The sequence below is a fragment of the Neofelis nebulosa genome, chromosome X (genome assembly GCF_028018385.1).
Source record: "Neofelis nebulosa isolate mNeoNeb1 chromosome X, mNeoNeb1.pri, whole genome shotgun sequence".
Classification (NCBI taxonomy): Eukaryota; Metazoa; Chordata; class Mammalia; order Carnivora; family Felidae; genus Neofelis; species Neofelis nebulosa.
The window spans coordinates 88,238,626-88,264,695 of record NC_080800.1 but is presented as its reverse complement, the minus strand read 5'-3'; the positions used below and the strand labels follow the sequence as shown (position 1 = coordinate 88,264,695).

Below are 26,070 nucleotides of genomic sequence, written 5' to 3'. Positions count from 1 at the left end.
AGTCAGAGCAGACACAGTATTAGAAAGTCATGTTTCAAACTGTATTGTGTTTCCATTCAAACTTAGGATTCCATGGGGAAAATGTTTTCTAACAAGTACATGCAACCTGTTGCAACGCTTGTCATGAAACAAACATCCTATAAATAATTCATAGTACAGAGCAGGACTAAGATCCGTGTGTTCCTCATTTATGGCCCAGAGTGGAGACTCACAGTTTCTGTGAAGCCACTGAAAATAAAAATTAGGGCTGAAAGCATAATTTGGGGTCTGGTTAGACTATGAACCTTGGGTTACTGTCACAAAATTGTGGGAAATGGTTATTTTGTTCTGGCCTCCTAGCAATTTGTAGAACACCAGCACATTTTAACAACACAGAACTAGAACTGACAAGATGACTCTAATTTCAACCTTACTTCATTAATATGAAAATGCTTTGAAAAAATAAATCTCTGGCTAATGAAAACACCATCTGTTGATGGCTTTTTGCCACTGTTTTCTTACATTACGAGACATAATTTGAGGAAAACCCTGAACATTTATTTACTCACTTCCTATTCATTTACAAGGAATTAAAGCCTCCTCTCAAACTGAAATTGATTCTCAATAATGAACATATGCAAAGGGAAGCAGAGAATTGATACAATTATGCAGTCTATTTCCTCACCCTTCCTTATCATGCCTAGCACTGACAAATCACTTAGAACTAGAAATTCTGGGCCACTTTAGGCTTGAGTCATTTCATTGATTTAGCCAAGTAATTATCTTGCCTATCCTCTGGTGGGGCAGACCAAGGAGTACACGTATGTATGTGTTTGTGTGGGCATGCATGTGCCTCTGTGTGTGTGTGTGCGTGTGTGTGCGTGTGTGTGTGTTTGTGTGTGTGTGTGTGTGTGTGAGATTATATAGTCTCTATATGTAAAACTAAACATGACTCTTTGTGGTTGTGTTGTGTTTGGCTTTTAAAAATTGGTTTGTTTTGCTCTTCTCTTGTGTCGTCCAGTTAATCACTGGGCTGGGCTCCCTGTGTCCAGGCCTAGTTTAGTGTGGCTTTCTAGAACAGTTGAACCATGACAAAAGAGAGAGCCAAAGTGGCAGGGGAGGTTGGAATGGAGATATCTGCTGGGAGGAAATGGGGATGGGAGGTTGGCAGGGGAGCAGGATGAAGCTCCCATTTCCTGCTGCAGGAGGTTACCTCTGGGTCCTTCCATGCTTCCCCTGTGTGAGAGTTAGAGAAGCCATTTGCACTATGAAACTGAGATCCTCTTCACCTCCGGATGACTCCATCATTACAGCTTTCACAAAACTGTACACGCATCTCAATGGCGCAACGTGAGGGGAATATTTGGCTGATTTGCATAATTGAGGTTTTAAAAGGCCCGAGTTAGCTAAACTGGCGGTCAACACCGATTCCATTTTTATCCAGTTTCCACTTCATTTGTATCATATACACTTGACCTCTTTGTGTTCTGTTATACCCTTTACAAAGAGGAAAATGTTTCCCGATTCTGAGAAACCAGACTCAGGCTATTCATGCAGACAGCATCCCATAAAAAGAAATGGGATAATTGCTGGGATTTTTTTTTCATTTCTTTAGACACAGGTTGTTTCAGATTAACTTTCCCATTGGCTCCCTCAAGAAACCAAGAGGCAAAACACTGCCTCTTCATGAAAGCCAGAAATTCCCCTGGTGGCACACACTCTCGACCACGATCACCACCTGTCATGCTCTGTGAAGGCATACATGCTCACACATACATGAGCACACTTACACACACCTACCTGCCACAGCAAGTCTCAAAGCTTAAAAAGGGGGTGAAGCTTTCTGTGTGTTCTATTTAAACATATAGTATTGCCACCAAATGCCTGTAGAGTCTTTGGCTTTCTAAAAGGTACCAGGGGAACATTATTTAAGTCTATGTAAGATCCCAACTGTTTTGATGTGGGAATTGAACTTTGGGAGAGGCAGGGGGAGGAGGGAAGGGAATAAAGGCCAATGTACCCCAAACTGGAGCCTTCCCCAATCCGCAAAAGACAACTTCATCTTTAAAAATGATCTGATGGGGCGCCTGGGTGGCTCAGTAGGTTGGGCGGCCGACTTTGGCTCAGGTCATGATCTCGCGGTCAGTGAGTTCGAGCCCCGCGTCGGGCTCTGTGCTGACAGCTCAGAGCCGGGAGCCTGCTTCAGGTTCTGTGTCTCCCTCTCCCTCTGCCCCTCCTCTGCTCACGCTCTGACTCTCTCTGTCTTTCAATAATAAATAAACGTTAAAAAAAATAAAAGAATCCTGCTGTGATTTAAAAAAAAAAGATGATCTGAGCCAGTGACCCCATTACTATTTATCGACATGCTCTTTTTCTGACATCCTGTCTGCTCACTGATGTTCCCAGATATTCCAAAAGCCAGTAGCCAAAAATCTTAGCACATTTTTGGGGTCACATTCTGCTTTCTTTTTTTAACTGCTTGTCTTAAAATACTTACTTTGCTTTCGCTTCAGTCTGTCACTTTATGTATCAATTACATATGGCCTTTCAACAGCAGAACACACCATCTGGTCCACCAACTGAAGCCCACACCCTTATGCTGGAGTGTCTTCCATTCCCAAACGTGTATTTGCTGTTATACAGGCATGGTGCTATGTCCCAGAATGGGATCCAGGTGATATACTGGATATACAAGGTCTACTCTACTTGAGGTTTGTTAGAGAATGACCAGACTGGTCCTCAAGCCAGGTGAACCAGGTAGCCATCCCTCTTTTTTCCAGAATGTTCTGAAGTCATTCATTAAAGACCCATGTCTCCCATAGGGCCCTTATCAGGAATGTTACATGGACCATCCTGCATTTTGTTTCTTCCCCCTTTTTTCAGGTGCACAGCATGGTTAAATCTTTAGCGTTAAAGCGTATATTGTTATTTGGTCCTTCTAAAAGAAAACACTAAATCCAGTGTTTACTTTGGCAACAAAATAGTGAGCCAAAGCCAACTCTGCTTTCCTGGAATCCTCAATATTGCATTCCACTTGAGCTGTTCCTCTTCAGTTCCTGCCTGTCATGTACATCTTCCTCTTTCTCCTTCACCTGCTCTTCTTTCAGGTCTACCTTCTAGACCTTGAGTGTGCTGCAAGGCGCAGTCCTGGGCCTTCACTCAGCTCACGACTGCATGCCTCTACCTCCATGCTAAAAGCATTCAATCTAATGTCTCTAGCCCTGATTGTTCCGCCACCACAAAGGCCTGAATTTCAACTCCTTCTACAACACTTGCCCTTTTGGTTCTGAGAGTACCCCGTGCTTTCTCTCCTCCAGATATTGAGCAAATTATTTTCTCTCTGCTGGAGCAGAGGCTCCTTACTCCATCCCTGTCCCCCAACTGGGCATCCAAAAACCTACCCAAAGTCTCTTTTGATGTCCCTCCTGTGCTCTCTCTCAATCCCTTGCGCTTCCACTGTCACAGAACTCACCACACTGTCTTATAACTGTGTCCTTAACTATCTGTCTCACCACAGTAAGCTGAAAGCTCCACCAGGGCTGGGAATGTTCTTTCTTTAACACTATAACCCAACATCCCTTCTGGTACTTGGCATGTAATAGGTGTTCAGGAAATGTTGGATGAGTGAATGCATGTTGGATGACCCACGATCGTATCAAACTCAAATCTGAAGCCAAATCATCCCACCCAAACTGCCAGCCCCTCCCTAATTTCCCCATTTCTATCCCTGACCCACTGTTCTTCAAGACATCTCCTACTCCAAAATCATTTTTTACTTCTTTCTCTCCATCGTCTGTAACCACACAGTCATTGGCCAAGTCCCGTCAATTCGTTCTTCAGTCTCTCTCCATTCTGACCCTCTTTTCTGACAAACTCATTCCTGGTTCCCCGTTTTGAGCTCAGTGACTTCCTTTCCCTGATTCTTCCTCTTTGCTTCAGAGCATCCCGTGCAAACCTCTGTCATGGCACTTATCAGGCTGCCTTGGAATTTCTGATGTACTTCTCTGTCTCTCTTACTAAGTTCAAAGCTCCCCAGGGCAGGGACTGTGCCTCATTTCCTGTGTCCCCAGCTCTGACCACAATGACTTGAACAGTGTAAGTGTTCAGTAAACAAAATGAGTGTTCATGGATTGTTTGTTAAATGAATGAATGAATCCCTGGCCTCGATCACTGGTGCTACAGTTTAAGTTATTATCTGGTCTGTCTTCAGGGGAGATAAAGAACAAGACATTACCTCATTATATCAACCTTTAAGAACTTATATGTCAGTATCACATTTTCCCCTTTCAAATTCACTTCTTTGGGTTTAATAATTCTTTCCTCACCTATTTTATATTTCTGTAATATGTTCCTTTGCCCAATAAGAATAGACAGGATTTTCATCTGCCCAGGAATTGGTCTCTGAGTCAACATCTTGTAAATTGTGCTCAGACTAATGATTGTTGTTAGCTCCTTGCAGATGTTGGGTAGGAGAAGACTTGGGACAAAAGAAACAACAAAAACAGAGAGATAACAGCACAGATAATAGGAGTATCCACTTGCTAAGCTTGCTCTCAAACCTATAGAAAAACAACAGAAAACATCTTCCAACACAGAAATGTTCTATGAGAACAGAGCCAGGTAATCAATATAACTATTGGAGGGAAAAGAACAGGAATTCAGATGAGTGTGTTAACACACAGTTTGAGTAGAGATGGAATAAATGCATTTTTATCCCCCTGCCACACACAAAACACACAGAGAGAGATTTGTATATAGTATAGTAATGGGGAGCAAGTCTTGGACAATTAAGAGACCACAGAGAAGCCAGATCTATAAGCAAGAATGATTTTATGATTGTCAGTTGAAAGCTAGTTTAGCTAGTTTAGAAACCCCATGACAGATATTACCCTTACCCCCATACATACATGTCCACCACCATATGTTAAGAGAGTGTGAATCTGGACTCAAATGCTCTGCTCATATTATATTTCACTACAGTGGCTCAGTACCTAAGTGAGTGAAATTGAGGAAAAACTTTTTCCTTCACCTATGGTAACCCAATCTGGCCTCACTGAAGATTTTTCTAATCATGAGGACTTATGATATGGCTTATTTATCAGGGAGATCCTTAGTCTCAGGATAGGTTCTATTGAGGCCATACCCCTTCTTAGGGGGAACATACTCATGACCTTACACTTATGGCTCCCTCATACCCAACTTATCCACAGATATGCCCACAGAAGATTAACACAGACGCTCTCTCCGCCTCACACACAGAGACAACACATTTATAGATATACACAGAAATACAAACACAGTCATTCTCAGCCACTCAACCATGCAGAAATACATACATTCCTGTATGGTGACACATACATATGTATGCAAATACACCCTCTCTCAACCCAGGCTTTCATAAAGATATTTCTTTCTTTCTCTTATATGAATCAGCATGCTGGTTCTGAAACTGTCAAATGTCCATTGGTAGATAAGTTGAGAGGGCATCTGTCTTGGCAGACAGAAGTGGGTGTCAAGTGGGTGAGCAGAAAAATGACTGGGAAAAGGCGGTGGCTGAGTGAGAATGGGTGGGTGGATGACAGAACGATGGAGTAGGAAGAAGAGCAAGTAATCAACTCTGATAAGATTCTAGAATATCATATTTACCAACTTTTTAACTCTCGTTGTGGGTTTCCTTTGAACACTCTCCAAGTCTCATATCTCCCTTCTCTTTGTCTAGCAATCTTTAGTTCTCTCTGTCTCAGCCTCTCTTTTCGTGTGTGTGTGTGTTTGTGTGTGTGTGTGTGTGTGTGTGTGTGTGTGTGTGTATGTGTTTTACTTTCCCATAACAAAAAGCTTACTCTAGTGCCAGGTCATATTTTATAACAAGATCCCTGATATGTAAATGTAACTGCATTTAAGAATTATTTGTAGTAATGAATTTGTGGAAATGTAATGAGAAAAAGAAAATGTGCTTGTTTATTCCTTTCAGGAAATTCCTCTATTCCCCCCTGGTTTTCATCAGCTATATTTTTGGCAGGCTGTGGGCATGGAAATGTGAAGACATCACTCTCAAAGAGAATTAGAATAATCACATCTGATTTATACAGATGTCACCATAGGGTTAGGCAGTTGGAAAATCCAGCAATTCAAATGAATAGGAACTTAAAATTAAGGACATGCCATACTTTTACTAACACTCTGGCTTTGAACATTATCAGTAGTGCACAGGCGATTCTTTTCAGACTTCGAAAGTAGTCATAATGGCAAGACAGATTTCCATCTTACAAGATGAGATCTAAAGCAAGCTAGAGTCGCTGGTGTACTTCCTGTGGATCCATTTGAAAGATTTAATTCATTTGGATTTCTTGAGCATATACTTACTATGTGTGCAAGACAGCAAGAATACTGAAGAAATAAAAGACATTATGTCTGGCCTCAAAGAACGTATGGTACCATTGGGGTGTGTTGGAGTGGCCTTGTAGGGGTTCAGTTGAGAACTACAGAGTAGATAGGATTCCTCAGCAGATCAAGAGAAGAGCGTGAGTCAAAGTTAAGAGTTAGAAAAGAGAATGAGTGGTATGTCTAACAGACTGTTAGGAGGCTAGTCTGGGCATAAAAAGGTAGCATGTCTGAGAGTGGTAGCGGGGAAAGATAGATGGGCAGCACGGGAACCGAGTGGTATAAGACTTCGAATAAGCAATTGAGATCTGTCATCAATACAGAGCCACTAAAACCTGACCTCTTTTTAGAAAGCCAACACTTACTAATGCAATAACATTGATCTTTTCTAAGGGGAGAAACTCGTGACAATGAAAACTCTAATACGTGAAGCATTTTTATAGTAAATGAAAAGAAGTAATGGAGAAAATAATTACTCTGATAGCCCTTACTATTGTAATAACTGCCACAAACAAAATTATTCTTTGAAATTGAAGAATTTAATTGAACCACTAGTAAGTAGCCTTCTGAAGGACACATAGTTAGAATGGACAACTAAATATGGATAATAAACCAGAGTAAGTATCCCAAACCCTCTAATTCATTTTGAGTACATGTTAAGAAGACAGGCTGGCCTCTGGCTATTCTGACCTTTCATCTTATAACATAACAGTTTGTTTATTCTTTATCAAACAAATAAATACTAGAGACCACTAATCCAACTCGGGGAGGTTAGTACAAAAAAGGGTGGTTATAAAGGCCAAAAATGAAGCTCCAGAACCAAAAAGTACAAATAAAGAGCAATTATGGGTTCCTGGGTGGCTCAGTCAGTTAAGCATCTGACTTTGGCTCAGGTCATGATCTGGCAGTTCTTGAGCTCAAGCCCTGCGTCAGGCTCTGTGCTGACATCTCAGAGCCTGGAACCTGCTTCGGAATCTGTGTCTCCCTCTCTCTCTGCCCATCCCCCACTTGTGCTCTGTCTTTCTTTGTCTCTCAAAAATGAATAAATGTTAAAGAAAAAAACAAATAAATAGCAATTCACTTACTGGACAGAACATAAATCCCCTAGATATATATACTATCATCCTTCCACTTCTCCTGTAGGACTCTCGTGCTCCCCTCAGGGTCAGCAGAGTATGCCCAAGCCCATCTCCCCCATAGCTTCTGACAACCAGCTTTCTCCTTTCTCCTTGGGGAAGAATCCAGCAGATTAAGGGGATAATCCTAAATGCTTTTCTAACTTAAAATGAACCTAATGAAGTGAGTATATGTGACACTAAAAGTCAGGCTTCCTCTCTGCTTAATGTGGAGAACTAATAGCCTTTTATACTTGGACACCAAACCAGAGTGATCCCCACACATCCAACACACACACACACACGCGCGCGCGCACGCGCGCATGCACACACACACGCACACACGCACATACCACCTCTCCCTCCCCAAAGTCCAAGATGTTCCAGACAACATAACAAACCACACGGTTGGGAATGATTCATATGTTTCCACTCTCGGTCCAAACATGAGCAAAAGAAGTTTCCACTTAATTTATAATCAGAATTTTCTGCACATTTCCTAAAAAAATTAAAGGGGAACAATTCAAAATCTGGCCATTCTTTCTCCAAAACTTTCCGATTAGTTACAGACTAAAGTATCTTTTTGGTAAAATACTTTTGTGCTCCATCCCAGCCTAGAGACTTAGCGCCGTAGCTGCATGGTGCCAAGTATCTAATCAGTCAGCCAATGTTTTCATGTTTTCGGATGTTTTCAAAAAGCTGGGGTCCTGCAGATACAGGCTTATTCTCTCCAGTCTTTTGTTATCTCAACCGTACATATGGATACAGATTTTTCTGTTTGGAGTATTTCTCAAGGCCAATGCCTTATTATAGTTCCAACACCTGCAAATATTTGGCAGAGACTGTTCCATCCATATCCTCCACTCTTCCTGCAACCCCACCCCCATCTCTTACCATTATGAGGCTGTAAGTTTATACAGTATGTCCTTCCCCGTCCCCCAATGCTGTTAATCATTTATCTGTGACCCATGAAGTGTGCAATTGCCAGAACATAAAGGTAAGTTTCAAATCACATTTCATGGGCAAAACTTAGGTCCAAAACAAAGGCAGCATGCCACAGTAGAAAGGATACTTAGGTCAGAGTCTAGAAGCTGAGTTCCAGTTCCAATTCTGTGACTTTGACCAAATCACTTAGTCTATCAAAGTCTTAGTTTACACCACATTAAAGTGGAAGGCTTCAGCTAGACCAAGAGCAAGGCCTAGCATCTTAGAACTGAAGTCAATGAGATTATTCCTCTCTGCAGCTTTGATAGGAATGAGAATATCATTCTCATTGAGTGAAATCAACAGACAAACACTGAACTTTGTACAAATTTATAAATATTAGATATAAATAAAAATCAAAAAAGGCACAAACCATTGTCAAAGTGACTACTCTCGATATTACCTGCAACAAATTACAGAAGGGAAAAGATATCCTGTTCTGAGTATTGCTACTTTCACCAACTTCATAAAATTTGTACCAATTTTTTTAAGTTTATTTATTTATTTTGAGAAAGAGAAAGAGAGTGAGAGGGTGGGGCAGAGAGAGAATCCCAAGCGGGCTCTGTGCTGACAGCAGGGCTCGAACTCATGAACCAGAGACCATGACCTGAGGTGAAATCAAGAGTCGGACTCTTAACCAACTGAGCCACTCAGGTGCCCCCCTTCATAAACTTTTTATGAAGTTTTTATGAAGTCAAGTTACCCTGACTTTTTCAGAGCATCACAAGAGGAAAATGTCTGTTTCCTTCTTGCCCTCCTTCCATCCTATCTGGGTCTTCCTTCCAAACCGGCTTATATATCCAGTCTCTATTTTGGGGTAGTAATTTTATCAGTCATTTAAACATTTTGCTTTTCTGGAATTTCTGCTAAATAGCTCCCTTCTTAAGAGAAGTTAAACCACACAGCAGGCAGGTAATGGGAATAAGACAATTGGCCGGGGTTGGGGGGGTGGTGCACCTGGGTCGCTCAGTTGGTTAAGTGTCCGACTTCAGCTCAGGTAATGACCTCATGGTTCATGAGTTTGAGCCCTATGTGGGACTCTGTGCTGACAGTTCAGAGCCTGGAGCCTGCTTCAGATTCTGTATCTCCCTCTCTCTCTGCCCCTCTCCCACTTGCTCTCTCTCAAAAATAAATAAACATTAAAAATTTTTTAAAAAAGACAATTGGCCAGAGCTGACATTTGTTAACATCAATGTGAAGTAGTAAGGTTTTACAAAATAGGCACTGAGACCTGCACATAAATATCATGTGGCACAACCACTTCGGAAAACTCTGTCCACTGAATGCAAGTGAAAGACTAGGAACTTCCAAGGCGGGGAATGCAACCAAGTGCTTCAGTGTGCAACCCACAAAAATGAACATTGGCACAAAATCTGGTACTGGATTAAATATTTATTGCCTTTGGCTTAAATTTTTAGGTCCGATACTTGATTATCCCTCCTGATTTTGTGGTAAACTGAGGTTCCTTTTTGTCCGTTTGTGTGTTTTGTTTTGGATTTTTTTAAGGCAGACTTAGAATTAGCCCCCTGTTAAGGGCTTGATCGCAATTTGTTGCAAGCGGCTGATGCCAAACATTTGTTGCTTTACTGTACTGAGCGTGCAAACACATACACAGCTGTAATCCACAAAAATCTCTCGCCTTCATATAAATACACTCAGACACCTCCACCCACACCTCCACAGACACACACCCAACCTTCCTGCTGCTAGACCCATACACATGCATATCGGCACATATGCTAATTACAGCACACCTACATAGGTACTCACATACTTAAAAGAAGAGGTGGAAAGATCATGACAAAGATATGTAGTGTGCAATATGTCACTGACAGAGGAGAGAGGGCATTGTGTCTCTGGACAGACTACTGGCGTGGCAGGCCAGGGGCTAACCCTTCCAGAACTGGCCAGAGGTGAATAAATGCAAGGAGGTTTACGCAACAGACGAAACAAGTTCCAGTGAGAGCTTGCAAGTGAGCAGAGGCTATACCTCATGAGAACAACTTGGAGTGAACTTATTTGTCATATAGGAAAAGTGGACCTAGCTTTATTAGGGAGCTTGCTAACTGTACAACTGTGTGTAAAGAGACCAAGTTGGGTAAGGGATATGTCCCAGATCCCTTACCTTGAGTTTCTCAAATCGGTCATTCAGGGACGCGACCTGATGGTCTCGGTGACGTCCCACCAGTTTGCATAAGGCACAGATCAATTGGTCATCAGATACACAATACATGTTCACTTTCTCATTTTCATGGTCCAGGCAGGTGATCCCTCGAAGATGTGTGTCTGGCACTGGTTCCACCAGGCGGTGGCTGGTGAAAGGTTTCTTGTTAGGGTGTGTGGCCCGCAGGCAACGGTCACAGTAGGAGACCTCACAGGTAATGCATGTTTTCACTGCATCCCTTGGCGGGTCCTGCTCACAGAATTGGCAAGCAATTCGTTCACTAGACATGGCAGTGCTGGGCCTGTAAGTCCTCTCCCGGCGGCTCTCACTTGGGGAATTGGGCCCACTGACGGAAGCCTTCTGAAAGCGATCGATAATGTTCTGCAGAGTCACATTCCTCTTGAGGCCGTCCAGGCCCCGGTGGTTCAGTGAGATAACATACCTGCACGTTGGACACTGAAAAGCGGTAATGGGTTCAATGGATTCACCAGAGCCACAGCTCGAGACCAAGATTCGATGTGCACAGCTGAAGCAGAGGCTATGAGCACAAGGGAGAAGAAGGGGGTCTTCGAACAACTCTAGGCAGATTGGACAGGTCAATTCAGACTCCAGTGTTTCCATCTTTAGTGAAAATAATCCTGCTGAGGCATTAAGAACCGCAGAGGCTGGGCTTTCACCTGCAAGGAACACAAAGCAAGAGTCACTAAGCATTTCCAAAGGAAAAGTGGTTGCAGCATAATTATACACTAACCAATGGAGGCTTTACATGCTAGATTCCTCAGCGATGCTGGAGCAATAGCAATACGATCTGGGCGTTAATCAAAAAGCCTTTCTCCCCTTCACACCTTGTGGTTGACAAATGCTTGAGTTTATTTTCCTGCACTAATAAGGAGAACCAAGTGACCACCTCGGAGTCCTGGTTTACTGGTCGACATTACTATTCCAGCTCATAATACTGGCCCATGCCAGTCACATATTATCCACTGAAATCTCTTGTCCTGGACTATGATGAGCCTGAGGCTGTGCAAAATTCTCAATCTCCATTCTCCAATATTGGTCTGTATTTTACTTCAAGGTAAAATATAGGGGCTGCACCTATTTCACCTCTAGTGGAAGGAAAATCAGGCCATATTTCAAGCTAACTCTCTGGCTTTTGAAGTGATTCTATTCTGAGAGCCTGTGTAAAAAACAAGAGTGAGCTGCAGAAGAATGTAACTTCTCGGTGCAGAATAGTAAGTTCTTCAGAGTGTGAACTTTAATTACTTCCTGTTACCACTCATGGAAATTCCTGTTCTATCCCATTTCTAGTAAACTGAGTTACTAGAAACAAATGATGCTAGTATCCACTTCCTTCCCTCACCTCCAGAAAACCCCTCATCTCATCAAGCTCCATGAGAAATGATTTCAACCGTTCAACTTACTCAGCAATAGTTGCTGATCAATACTGACAACATATCACCTTGTGGTTTCAGCTGGAGTTTATTATAAGACACCCACTGAATTAGCACAAACCTACTATGGAACTCACCTCCCCATGTGTCTTAAAATGTAACAAGATGCAAATCAACATCCAGATATAAATTAGCAAGGTGAGGAGCCAGAAATTTTCAGACCTGGTAGTCTTCATTCTGGTACATGTTTTGGAGAGTAAAAGAAGTCATCCAATTAACATGAAACTAATCTCTTGGCCAACCTATCTCTTCTGCCACAGATATTTCTGAGCTGAACATACAGATACTGCCACGGGTCTTCTGTTAAATAAAACCAACACAGGGGCGCCTGGGTGGCGCAGTCGGTTAAGCGTCCGACTTCAGCCAGGTCACGATCTCGCGGTCCGTGAGTTCGAGCCCCGCGTCAGGCTCTGGGCTGATGGCTCGGAGCCTGGAGCCTGTTTCCGATTCTGTGTCTCCCTCTCTCTCTGCCCCTCCCCCGTTCATGCTCTGTCTCTCTCTGTCCAAAAATAAATAAAAAAAAATAAAAATAAAAAAAAAATAAAAAAAAAATAAAACCAACACAGAGAAATGTTCTAACCTAGCCTTAACTAAGGACAAAACTATCTAACAAAAAATGTTAATCCTATTTATAGAAAAAGAAAAACATCATTTGCTTTTGAATAACTTTTGTTCATCATCTTACTAGCACTGGAGACCCTCACCAGGGCTTGAAAATTTTGATTCTGCCACTGATATTTGTTCAGATTTTGTCAATCAGTGACCTCTGCCTAGCCTTCTCACAGGATACTTAAACACTGAGTACAATTATACCTTGTGAATAAGTACAGTAGATGCATCCCTAAAAGCTGTTTCTAAATCAAACCTTTTAAGTGCACAAAGATAACTAACTATTTAAGGGAAATCTAAAGGAAACTGGGCTGTAGAAGTAGAGAGTCTTTTTGTAAAATAGCCATTCTCAGTTGGTCTGGAATGTTCAGATGTTTGGATAACTGCTTTCTTAAAACGTGAGACATGTGATATTCTTATTTTATAATTCACAGGTGCTTCAAAATTGTTGGCTGGCAATATGTAGCTTATATTATCTATCAGCTTTCACCTATAGAGATGAAAAAGTAAACCAATTACAATGTGCATATATCACAGAACCTTAAAATTGGAAGAGACTTTAGTTAGAGATGATGGATTCCAACTTTTGTTCCAGGCAGGAATACTGCCTTTGATAGCCCCACTGATCAAATTCCACATGTCCATAAGTGAATTTTTTATTCTCCCCCAACCCCCCCCCCCAAAAAAAAACCCAAAACACCTGCTCTTCTTCCAATTTTCCCTATGGGATGAATATCACTATCCAAGCCTGGAAACCTAGGGGTCTTTTCATTTACATGGTTATCATGTAAATGATAATGACATGGTTATCACCACAACCACTGGTGGCTTCCAGAACATTCTGTTTTATTTCATTTACATATCTGTCTCCAGCTAACTCTCTCTGCTCCTTGAGGGCATCGACTATTTCATATTTTTATTCATAGCATGGTGCCTCATACATGCTAGGTATTCAATAATTGTTAAATGAAAGATCCCTTAAACTACAAGTTGGAAGAAAGGACCTAGCATTTATTGAGCACCTCTTGTATTCTGAGTACTGTTAAGCACTTTACACACATTATTTCATTAAATTCAATCAAGAAGCCTGTGAGGAGGGGCATTTAGGTGGCTCAGTTGGTTAAGCATCTGACTCTGTATTTCAGCTCAGGTCATGATCTCATGGTTTGTGAGATCGAGCCCCACATCTGGCTCCCCACTGAATGCAGTGCATGCTTGGGGTTCTCTCTCTCTCCCTCCCTCCCTTTGCTCCTCCCCTGCTCGCTCGCTCTCTCTCTCTCAAAATAAATAAATAAAACTTTAAAAAAAGAGAGAGGGAGAGAATCCTGTAAGGAAGGTGCTACCATGCCCCTATTATAGTTAGGAAATTGGGGCTCAGCATTGTTAAGTAAATCAACCAGGAATTATACATACCCACAGCATTGGGTCAGTCTAATGCCAGCACCTGTGCTCTTTCCCCTACACCTTTATTTCAATCATCCCACCTCCCTCACTGAAGTTTATCTTGACTATTTACAAGAGTGTTTCTAAACAGCATGTTTCCACTTCTATTTTTGTCTCTCTGTGTCCCCCCCAGTTTCTCTGATTCTTCCTCTCATTCCAAGTCCCCTCCAGAATCATATCTTTTTATTCTAGGCCCAACGCCACTTCACACTGCATTTCTATTACTACCTCTTCCAGAACTGGATGTCTGCATTCTTTAACATCTGCATTGAAAGCTACCTGGGAGAATTGAGTAAGCCTCCCTCCAAAATGACAGTTGGTCAGGGGCATCTGGGTGGCTCAGTCGGTTAAGTCCGACTTTGGCTTAGGTCATGATCTCACGGTTCATGAGTTCGAGCCCCGCGTCAAGCTCTGTGCTGACAGCTCAGAGCCTGGACCATGGTTCGGATTCTGTATCTCCCTCTCTCTCTGTCCCTTTCCCACTCAAGCGCATGCTCTCTCTCTCTCTCTCTCTCTCTCTCTCGTTCTCTCTCTCTCTCTCTCTCAAAAATAAATAAACATTAAATTTTTTTTTAAAAAATTGACAGTTGGTCAGAAGCATTGCTAAAGATGTCTATGCATTCAAACCTATACAAAAACAATTAGAGTACTTGTGGTACTCCTCTAAGTCTTACTTAGGAGGGTGCCATACAAACCCTTCTCTACAAGCCAAAAAAACTCTTCGAATTTCCCTGAAACCGTAAATACTGCTCCTGAGTAAGTGTGACACTTGAACCTCACTATGAAATTAAGCTTGGGAAAGTATGCTATGGGTCAGCATTGCCTTGAATAAGGTCAAAATAGGATTTTTAACCAGGGATTTCTGAACTTCCTAGAACAGTTTAAAGAATGTTGTGTGTTTGTCATATCTGCATTCTCATGGGGAGAGTGTTGTCCACAGCATTCAAAATGTTCTCAAAAGATTCCTTGACAGGGGCGCTTGGGTGGTTCAGTTGGTTTCGTGACCAACTCTTGATTTGGGCTCTGGTCATGATCTCACAGTTCATGGGTTCGAGCAGCATCAGGCTCTGTGCTGACAGTGGGGAGCCTACTTGGGATTCTCTTTCTCCCTCTCTCTCTGCCTTTCTCCCACTTGCACTCACTCTCTCCCTCTCTCTCTAAATAAATAAATAAGCATTTTTAAAAAGCAAGAAAAGGGGCGTCAGTTGAGCATCTGACTCTTATTTCAGCTCAGGTCATGATCCCAGGGTCGTTGGATGAAGTCCTACATTGGGCTCCATGCTGAGTGTGGAGCCTGCTTGGGATTCTCTCTCTCCCTCCCTCTCCCTCTTCCCCTCTCCCCCACTCATGCTCTCTCTCAAATAAAAAATGGAAAAAACATTTTTAAAAAGCAAGAAAAAAGAGTAATTGACAGAGAAAGTCAAACACTAGTGCTCTAAAATAACCCACTTTAATGATTTTCAGCTCTACAAAGAATAATAGAGGATGGTTACAATTTGTTGCTTATGGTAAGTAATTTTTCTATACTGCTTCTATTCTGTTTTATCTTCAAGTCACAATTGCTTTAGCTGAGACTGTGGAACTGAATTTTTTTCTCAACTTCTTCAAACATCTGTTCATCTCATCTCTCATTCATGAGGCCACCTTGTTCTGGTCACTCCTAATATTTCAGCATCCTTTCAACTATGCCCATTTTCACTACCTTCCTGATTATCTAACCACATTTCCCCATAAAATTTATCTGGCATTTACTATGTGCCGGACACTAAATAATACCCTTTATATGCCTTATCTCATTTAATTTTCACAACAATCCTCTAAAAGGTAGGTAGTATTATTATCAAAAAAAGTAACTTCTCCCAGACCACACTTATTTGCAAGTAGCAGAACTAAGATTCAAACCTAGAATAAAACTGAGAATCCAGAAATAACCTGATATATTCCTATATTTACAGGCAAGTGACTTTTGATGAGGATTCCAAGTCCACTCAGTGAGGAAATAATAATCTTTTCAACAAATGGTATTGGGGCAACTCCATATCCACATGCAAGATGATGAAGTTAGAGCCCTACCTCACACCATATAAAAAAATTAATTAAAAACAAATCAACAACCTAAATTAAAGTGTAGAAGCTATAAAACTCTTGGAAGGAAACATAGGTGTAAATCTTTGTGAAATTAAATTAAGCAAGGGTTTCTTACATGATACCAAATGTACAAGCAACCAAAGAAAAAAATAGATAAATCTGACTTCATCAAAATTTAAAACTTCTGTGTTGCAAACCATCAAGAAGGTGAAAAGACAGCTCACAGAATGGGAAAAAATACTTGCAGGTCATAGATGTGACACAGGTCTAGTATCTAGAAATATACAGAACTCTTAAAATGCAACAATAAAAAGACCAAGAAAGTGGGCAAAGGATCTGAATTGATATTTCTCCAAAGATGATTTACAAATAAATGATTAGTAAGCATATGAAAAGATACTCAACATCATAAGCCATCAGGGATATGCAAATAAAAACCACACTGAAACACCACTTCATACTCATTGGGATGCCTATATTACTACTTCATACCCACCAGGATGACTATAATTTTAAAAAATAGCAGCTGTCAGCCAGGATTTGGAAATATTGCAACCTTCATACATTGCTGGTGGAAATGTAAGATGGTGCAGCTGCTTTAGGAAATAGTCTGGCAATTCTTCCAATGGTTAAATGTAGAGTTAGCATATGAGCTAGAAGAACTGAAGATGTGATCACTCAAAAACTTGCACACAAATGTTCATAGCAGCATCATTCATAATAGCCAAGTGGTAGAAATAGTCCAAATGTCCATCAACTGATGAACGGATAAACAAATGTGGTATGTCCATACAATGGAATATTATTCATCAAGAACAAGTAATAAAGTACTGACACATACTACAACATAGATGAGCTTTGAAAGCATTATGCTAAAAATCATATGATTCTTTTTATATGCGATGCCAGAATAGGCAAATCCATAAGAACAAAGGTAGATTAGTGGATGCCAAGGGCTGGGGAGAGAAAAGGATGGGGGTGTGTGTGACTGCTAATGGGTACAGAGTCTCTTTGGGGGATGATGATAACGTTCAGGAATTAGTGGTGATGGTTGCATGACTTTGTGAATATAGTTAAATCCACCAAATTGTATGCTGTCAAACAGTGAAGATATTATGACACATGAATTACATCTGAATTTAAAACAAACAAACAAAAAAGATTCAAACCCAGGTCTGACCCTGGAGTATGAACAGTTCACCACTGTACTACACTGCCATCTATGTAACTATGTAGTCATTCTAAACCCTACTGGATTGCTTACTCCTGCCAATTGTTTTTCTAGGTCAGGGTTTGGCAATCCCCTGGAACACCTCTAATGATCAGTGGATGTCAGAAAGCTCTCAGCTCCCAACTTTTATTCGTTTACATAATACAAGACTCCTAACAAAAATACTTGACTCCTACATCACAAAATACTTTCAGAAAGGACAGGGGGAAACAGTATGGCAGAAATGAAACAACGGCAAAGTATTACAACTTCAAAAAGTCTGTGAATCACTAATCTATGCAGAATTAGAGAGTGCACTAAAAGATAAAGACAGGATGTGAACCTGATAGAGTGTGAACTGATAACAGGTAATCATGAAGCTTTAGCCAGGAAACACAAGAGTTTGTCACAAAAATGCACTGATGAAATGGCTGGGAAGGCTGGTCTACCAAGTGCCATGTTAAGAAACAAATGCCCACATGTACATACACTGATTTGTTCATTTAGTTACTGCCATGTAGTCAAATAGGTACATTTACGTATTTGCCCTTGCTCTATTATAAAACTGTTTCTGTCTGCTCTTTCTTCACCCTGAACCTCCTTCAGGCTGAGAGCCCTGAAAAACAGAAGTCTATGAGAAAAAAAAAAGTAAGAAGGTATCATAAGGCTGTGTAAGTAGAAATACAAAAAGAGGAGCTTTGGTACAGGTGATTAAGATAAAAATAATGCATTCTATGCTTATGAAATGAAAGATTGATTTCAGCATGATCTGCACTTGGCAGAATTCTATTACTTCAAATGTGATTTGAACATAATTAAATGTCCCTTTATTTCAGCAGTTATATTCCATCCAGTTTTCATCTTCTAGGTCTGCAGAGCATGGCCCTGGGCTCTCATTACCTCCCTGAGAAGCCATGGTCCCCCCTTCTTCACAGAGAAACTGTGAGTGTGAAACCAAGCCTGACCTCTGGGCTGTAGAATGAGGATTGAGCTGAGCTGTAGGACTTGTTTAAAAAAGAAATTAATGTAAAATAAACATTCTCCAGGATATTAGCGTGAATGTCCCATGAGCTTTTCCTTTAAAACACTACAAACCCATCTCCCTGCCTTAGGGGAGGAGAGAATGAGTCCCGGCTTTAGTCTGATGTTTCCTTAACTATAAAGTGTCATTCAAGTTGGACTAGAATCACCGGACGATCTCTTTAAGATGCTTTCCAGGGGCGCCTGGGTGGCTCAGTTGGTTAAGCGGCCAACTTCGGCTCAGGTCATGATCTCACAGTTCGTGAGTTCGAGCCCCGTGTCGGGCTCTGTGCTGACAGCTCAGAGCCTGGAGCCTGTTTCAGATTCTGTGTCTCCCTCTCTCTGACCCTCCCCCGTTCATGCTCTGTCTCTCTCTGTCTCAAAAATAAATAAACGTGAAAAAAAAAATTAAAAAAAAAAAGATGCTTTCCAGCTCTGACATCCTATTATTACAGAGCTCTTGCTGTCTGTTCCCACATAGGAAAGACACCATGGCTTATTGAAAACTAGCTCCTCAAAACACAAATCTTATTTATTAGTGTGACTAGAAAGGCTGACCAGTGAAGGGCATCATCATGAAAGGAACAAAATGCATTACTTTGGCTAAGGCAAGATGCTGAATGACAGTGGCTAGTTTTGCCTGGTGTATACACCTCAAGGAAGATATAATGGGTGCTCCTAGAGGACAAGGAAAGGGGAGAGGAGTCCCATGGGAGGACAAACCAATGAGAACACCTTTTGAAACTGAAAAGGAAGACAACCTTATCCCGGAATGCAATTAGTAGGAAAGGACCCCTTGAAGCTGAAAAGATCATTTGGGAACCTAAAAGGCAACCAAGGCATAGAATTCTCACCCTAAAGGGACACATACTGCAAACAGAAACCCAGAAAAAAAGAGGCTAGGTGGTCAGTAAGCATAACTAATAATAACAGCCATCTCACATTTGCATACCATTTTATACTTTCAAAATGGTTCCAAAGCCATTATCTCATTTGATCCTCATAATAGAGCCTCCTTAGAGTCCTGGCTCTAAACTGAATTAGCTGAGTGATCCTAGGTGAGACATTTAAACTATCTGGGCCACAGCCTCCTCATCTGTGGATTGAAAACTACCTGCCCTACCCAGCTCACAGGCTCTTATGAAGATCACATGTGGATAAAATAAAATTATTAACTGGCTTTACAAATACAGATATTCTCATCATACATTCACAGATGACAGATACAAAACAAGTTATTGAGGAAAGCAGCAAATGTTTGGAAAATCGTCCAAACACATGGTTGGCATGATGGAGAACAGTCACACTCCCCCGCGAGTTTTCTGGAGGACCATGTGTCTGATTATGATATTTCTTATGTTCATATGTCTCCCCTGTTAGACTGGAGCCCCCCCCCCAAGGGAAGAACTGTTTCTCTCCTTCCTTTCAGCTTTTATCATGCTCAGGACTAGAGGCTGATTACCGACTGACAGCACCAGAGTCAGTTCCTGTCTAAAAGATTATTAAAGCCTAATTAATATTTTATAGCATGTGGATTTAATGATGTTTTCTTTACAATGATTAGCTCCTAAATCCAACCATTGGCCATTTCATATAATATGGTCATCATAAACATTAAAATGAATATCACAAGGGGCGCCTGGGTGGCTCTGTCAGTTAAGCATCTGACTTCGGCTCAGGTCATGAATTCGTGGTTCATGGGTTCGAGCCCTGCATTGGGCTCTGTGCTGACAGCTCAGAGCCTGGAGCCTGCTTTGGTTTGTGTTTCTCCCTGGCTTTCTGTACCTCCTTGTCTCTCTCTCTCTCTCTCAAAAATAAATAGACATTAAAAAATTTTTTAATAAAAAAATGAATATCACAATAGCAGAACAAAAAAGTCCTAAATTTACTACAAATGCGGGAGATTAATGTAGGGAACCAAGGAAAGGATTTGCCAAGGTGACACATGATAATTGACAGGAATCCTAAGTATAGTTCATAACACCTTTATCTTAATGCGAAATACACTGGCAGTTGCAAGGTTGGAGAACAAACTTAATCTACCTTCTGCTACCAGTACAGGTTTCCATCTAGGACTGCTTTTCCCAATCTATCTAACCCAGTGAAATATTTGCAAATTTTTAAATGCTCAGCGACACACCTGGATGGGAAGTCCTCTCTACTTCTACAGGATAAAATTGGCAATATATGTATGTAGGGCATACTGTTGAATGTTAGGCTGAGAGCACCCCAAGTTCAGGTCAGAAACAAGGGACAGAGAACAGAAGCCTATTTGAAATCAAGCTTCTACTCCCTGGGGAATCACATGGATCCTAGCAACACTGAACAAAGGGCTATAGACAAAGCAATTGAGGATTCGAACCGTAAACCATTTTGGTATCTCTGGGCCGTATACATTCAGACATGTCACTGTCTTACATTAGTGTTGTCTACCATGCCTGGACATTATGTTCCTAACTGGGCAAACTGTAAATGCTAAAATTTTCCTTTTCAGGAGGATTTTCGTTTGTATAATGGGTTTGTTATCAGATCATTTGGTCTCTGTAAGAGAAAAGATCCAAAGCCTGGGAATGCTGTTCATCAACCAGTGGAGGCTGACCTGCAGGAAAGAGTCTGAGACAAAGCCCACGGTCAAGCAGTCATAGCTCTGCAGGGAGACAAGAACCCAAGTAGGCTAAGTCTTACGAAGGATATTTTGCTAACCCACTTAGACCGAACCCACACCCTTGTGTGCACTCAGGTGAGCCCTACATGGAGCAGGGAGTGGTGGGATGTTGGTACATTGCTCCAAACCCCTCCACCACTCATACTTTAACCATCTAGCAGTGTTAGGAGCTCATAGGATTTCTAAGGGAAATGCAGGAACTGGGCGATCGATTACTGAAAAGATTATGTCCATCTATGGTCAATGGAGAAGGGGAAGATGGAAAAGAAGAAATAGTAGGAGGAGCCACAGACCTCTAGTGCCTGTAGAAGACTTTTAGGAGAGCTTTCATTGATGGAAAATAGGAAAACAGACTGATCCTTGGAAGAGAGGGGAAATAAAGAGGGGGCTAGTAGTCTGCACAGGGGGCTAATTGGGAGTTGGAGTTTCTGGTCCCAACACCACTGATCTGGTCTTCCCATTCATTAGCATGGTCCAATATGCTGGTTGAGAAACACTTCTCTAGTCTCTTCCCTACACTGCTCAGTGATGAACACAACATTTTTCAAGAGACCCGAAATACAGAGATTCCCGCAATACCATCTGGGTACCAACACTACATTCCTCAAAAAGTGAACCACGGGAGACCCTTTTGAACTGCTGTGTATCCAGCAACAACATGTTACACGTCATAATCTGACAATGCCATGCCCTAAGTCAAGACCCCCAGCTCAAGTGAGGAGGCGTTTCTCAAACACAGTGCCCTGTCTTCCCCTTTGCACGCAAAAGAAGATGAAAAATGCGAAACGGAAATGGAGCACCCCCTGGCCTCCACTAGCAGCTAAATCACATGGCCCCACAGCTAGGGAGTTACCAAGATCCCTAAAGATTGAATGACAGACACACAAGAGGCCAATCAGGTACCTCTGGGAACACCCATTCGAGACACACTCATGCCTTAGCCCTGCCTTTGCCTCTTTTGGGGGGCTCTGTGTCCCTGGTGGGAAAGAGAGAACCTGAGTGCTAAGAGACAGACAGAAAAGAGGGCATTCTCCCCCTCTTCACCACGCCAGTGGGGTTTGCTGAGTAGCAAAGACATACTCCTTCTGCTGTTTCCTTCTCAACTGTCATGGTGCCAGCATATTTTATGGGAGGAGGGATGAGGGAATGGACAGGCTCACTACCCAGAGCAATTTTTGGATGCAATTATGAGACTCCACTGGCACTGCTTTAGGATCTGCAAGTTGGAGCAAGTTGCCCTGCTCTTAGAGGAGGGATTAACTAAACCAATTTCAGCTAAATCAATTTGCACTGTTCAGATGATACTGTTCATGAAGCAACCAAGTCACTCTGATTTGTGGCAGGGCTTCCCAGGGGTGGCCCTGCAAGGTACAACATGCTCGAGGAGAAGTCTAGCAGTCATGAGAGAGGGAGGGGAAAAATTACCCCCTTCATGTCCCTAAGCCTCTACCTCTGCCTCACTGCTCCCTGTCCTACTCCTGGAGCTGCAAGTATGGAGGCAGGCCTCAAATAAGCAGGACAAAATACCAGGCCAAGACTGGGGCCTCAGCCCAGCCAGCAGAGGACTCTGCACATTGTAGGTGCTTAATAAATACAGTTGACTCACCGCTGGTAGATGCTAATCATGCTTATATTGCCATGCCTGAAATGATTTCTGCCACTTTTCAGTAGAAATTAACTGCCCCCATACAGGCTAAAAATGGGTGAGGTTATGTTTTCAAAGGGAGTCTGACTCAGATTGTTGGGTTGGAGTACATTAGATATGATTCAAGCCTTGACTTAAAATAATCACTCTTACTCTGTATGCCTAGTGTTATGCATGTTTTCATTCAGTCGTAGATGCATTAGGAACAAAAACAAAACAAAACAAAAGAGACGTGGGACCTAAGTATGCTGATAGATTTGGCTCCCAGGGGGGCTAATAATGGCAAATGAAGGTTTCCAGTAAACTGGGGTTCCTACTTACACCCAGTCAAATCCATTATCCCAATAAAAGGTAAATGAAGTACTTTATTTGAAAAGTATAATGCTGAGTGTTTATAGAACCCTTTCATCTTCAAAGGACCAAGCCGAGACTCACAATACCCAGCACACAATATTATGCCTTTTACACAAGTGCATCAACTATGAAAGAAAGGTCATTGGAATGTCCTAAGGCCAAAAAGCCAAAGTAACATCAGATTTGGGGTAAACTCTCTGATCTTCCTGACTCCTAGACCTGTACTTCCACCACACAAATCAAGTCATGAGGAACAATCAGGAAAAATATAATTCACATCATGTATCTGTATTATGTTAATTGGGCAGGAATATATATAAATAGCAAAGACTGTTTCCCCCTGGGGGCAGTGATGAGTGGAGAGGGGTGAAAAGCGGGATGTGAGGGTTGGGGTAATCAGCTGGGGTTAAGCCAGACAGAGGGGAGGGAATCTCCCCATTCAGCATTCCCCTTCTATTGGAACATTGCCAGAGAAGTGATGAGAGAGAATACTGGGAGGGAACAGAATAGGGTTAAAGGCAGCCCTTATGGCCCAACTTGAGAATCCAAAGAATCAACCCACACACATTACATGTCTATTTACACAGTCTCCACTATATTCCTGCATAAGGGCTCCTGCTCACAAACACACAATCATCACTATCCACTCACCCCACACTCAGAAATCCTCAAAAAGGCAAACTGGTTGAGAAGCAAGAGGATGCAGAGCTGGGAGGCAGAGCGCCCGGGGTTGATGGGGGGCACTCTGGCGAATGGGTGGGTTCTGGTGGGAGATTTGGGTGGGCAGGTAGATGTGTGAGGAGGCAGGAAGAAGGCAATTGAACGTGAAGGCGGGTAGGGGAGTGTGGAAGAGAGAAAGTGGAGAAACCAAAGACCCCAGGATCCCAATGTCCTTCTCTGCGGGGTTGGGGGGGCGAGCCCTCCAAGAAATAATGTGCTATACACACAGTAATAAGTAACCTAAACCTTATCATCACCAAAAATGTTTCTGAAAATCGACTCCCCCGTTATTTACTTAATTCTTACGAGCCAGGAATGGAAAAACCCCACCTCTCCCCGGTTCGGTCGCAGTCTGTCCTCTGGACAAATGTTAAGTTTTCCCTCTCCCACTGAGCCGGTTTCGCAGCTAGGCCAGAAATAAGGAACCACCCAGACGGAGACTGGAGGATCGCTGCCCTGGCAGAAAAGGGATTAAGTTTCTCGGGGCCTTCCCCGCCGGCAGGGTGTCCGCAGCATCTCGGGCTGCTGCGGCAGCCACCGCCGGGCGGATGGCCGGCCGAGCGGCGCCGCCCGGGCCGAGGAGGCTGCGGGCCGCGGGAGCGTGGGAAGGCGGCGGTGCCCTTTCCCAGACTCGCGCCCAGGCGCCGGGGAGCCAGCCGTTCGACCGCCCGCGCCGGGCCGGCCGGTGCGCTGGAGGCCTCGGGCAGCCCCGGCCCCGCACCCCGGAGTGCAAACTCCTTCCCAAGAGGGCAGCAACGGGCGCTCCGGCCAGGCCGGGGGCCGCCGCCGTCGCGGCCGCCGCCACCTCCAGCCCCGAGGGCCCCGTCACCCCGCCCCGCCGAGCCCCAGAGTCCTCGGCCCGCGTCGGGCCCCAGCGGCACCTGAGAGGCGGCCGGAGCGGGAGCCGGAGCCCGGGCCGAGCCCTACGCGGGCGGTGGCGCTCGGCTCCCGGGGCCGCGGTGAGTGGGCGCGTTTTACCCATAGCGTTCCCGGGTGCCAGCCATCTCCTTGGCGCGCCCAAGGGCGCCGGGCGCTCGCCTGCCTCCGCTGGGAGCTGGCTCGGGCTCCGGCGCGAGCTCCCCGACCGCCGCCGCCGCCGCCGCCGCCGCCGCTCTAGGCCGCCGCCCGCCTTCGCTGCCGTCGCCGCCGCCGCCGCGCAGCAGCCTGGATCCGCCCGCCCGCGCGGCCCGCCAGGGACAGCGCGGCGGCCGCGACGCTACCGTGGCTGGCTCTCCCGAGCCAAACTTAAGAGTTTTCGCCCCTCAGTCCAGGGGCAGCACCATGATACCACGGCGGCACCACACTGTCATTTCCGCCGCCGCAGAGGAAAAAAAAAAAAAAAAGGCAATCCCTACGAAAAGGGGGGTGGGGGGCAAACAGGGCTACAGGGCTGGGGCTGACGCCCTGAGGGAGCACTGGGAAGGGCCCCGGCAGCAGGGATGCTCGGCCACCTTCTCCGGCTCGGCTCACCTTCCGCCGCCCCCGCCGCTCCCAGCTCCCCCAGCCCCTCCTGTGGAGGCGCATCTACATGTTTTCTCCGCTGGCAGGAGTGACCGGAGAAACCTGAGCAAGCAAAGACAGCGAGTGGGTGGGGTTCGGGTTACTACTGTACCTACCAGCTGATTCCAGCAGCCTTTTCTCCAGCGCCCTGTCATCTTGAAGGAAGACACACGGAGACGGGCCCGGGCGGGCGTGTGTGTGTGCGTGAGAGAGAAAGAGAGAGAGAGAGAGAGAGAGAGGGCGAGAGCGAGCGAGCGCAGAATGTGTGTGAAATGCAGAAGGAAGACTATGGCCAAACTCTTCTCCCACCCGCCAAACCCCTGGTCCCACAAACCACCGGGTTAGAGCACCGAAAAGGCTGCTGCAACCGCAAGAAGAAGAGTGCCTAGGTCCACCGCACAGGTCCTCAGATGAAGCTGCTGGATGCAAAGTTAACTACAGAGTAAAACAAAAATAGTGGAGGAGACAGAAAAAGGCAGACAATTGAAGGAAACCCAACCTCTCTTTGTTTTTACAAAGGGAGAATGGCTAGGTTTTATTGGCCCTGGGCAGAAGTTGTGGGGATGGATTAAAGCCACAAAAATTTAAAAACAAAACAAAGCAAAACAAAAGAAAGTACAGTTTCATTTGCACATTCAAATCTTTGATAGGCAAAACCAGAGAGTCATTAAAGAGGACAATGGGACAGATGCCAGCTACCCAGGTACAATGTCCCTAATAAGCTAATGGGTTCATCTGGAAC

The 26,070-nt window shown here is 43.6% G+C and overlaps 1 protein-coding gene across 5 annotated transcripts in view; it reads right to left on the bottom strand.

Annotated features, from left to right (window-relative positions):
• MID2 (midline 2) overlaps positions 1 to 25,739 on the bottom strand; it is a 102,624-nt gene extending 76,885 nt beyond the window's left edge. For 2 of the 5 annotated variants that reach the window (XM_058714600.1, XM_058714602.1), the window contains exons 1-2: positions 24,807 to 24,914; positions 10,585 to 11,300 (exon numbers count right to left, since the gene is read on the bottom strand). In XM_058714600.1, coding sequence (XP_058570583.1) covers positions 10,585 to 11,300; positions 24,807 to 24,810 — 720 coding nt within the window. In that variant the 5' untranslated portion in view covers positions 24,811 to 24,914. Of the gene's footprint in view, positions 1 to 10,584; positions 11,301 to 24,158; positions 24,299 to 24,709; positions 24,930 to 25,444 lie in introns of those variants that run through there. The other 3 variants (XM_058714603.1, XM_058714605.1, XM_058714601.1) reach the window with 3 other exon arrangements.
• Between the last annotated feature and the right edge of the window lie 331 nt (positions 25,740 to 26,070).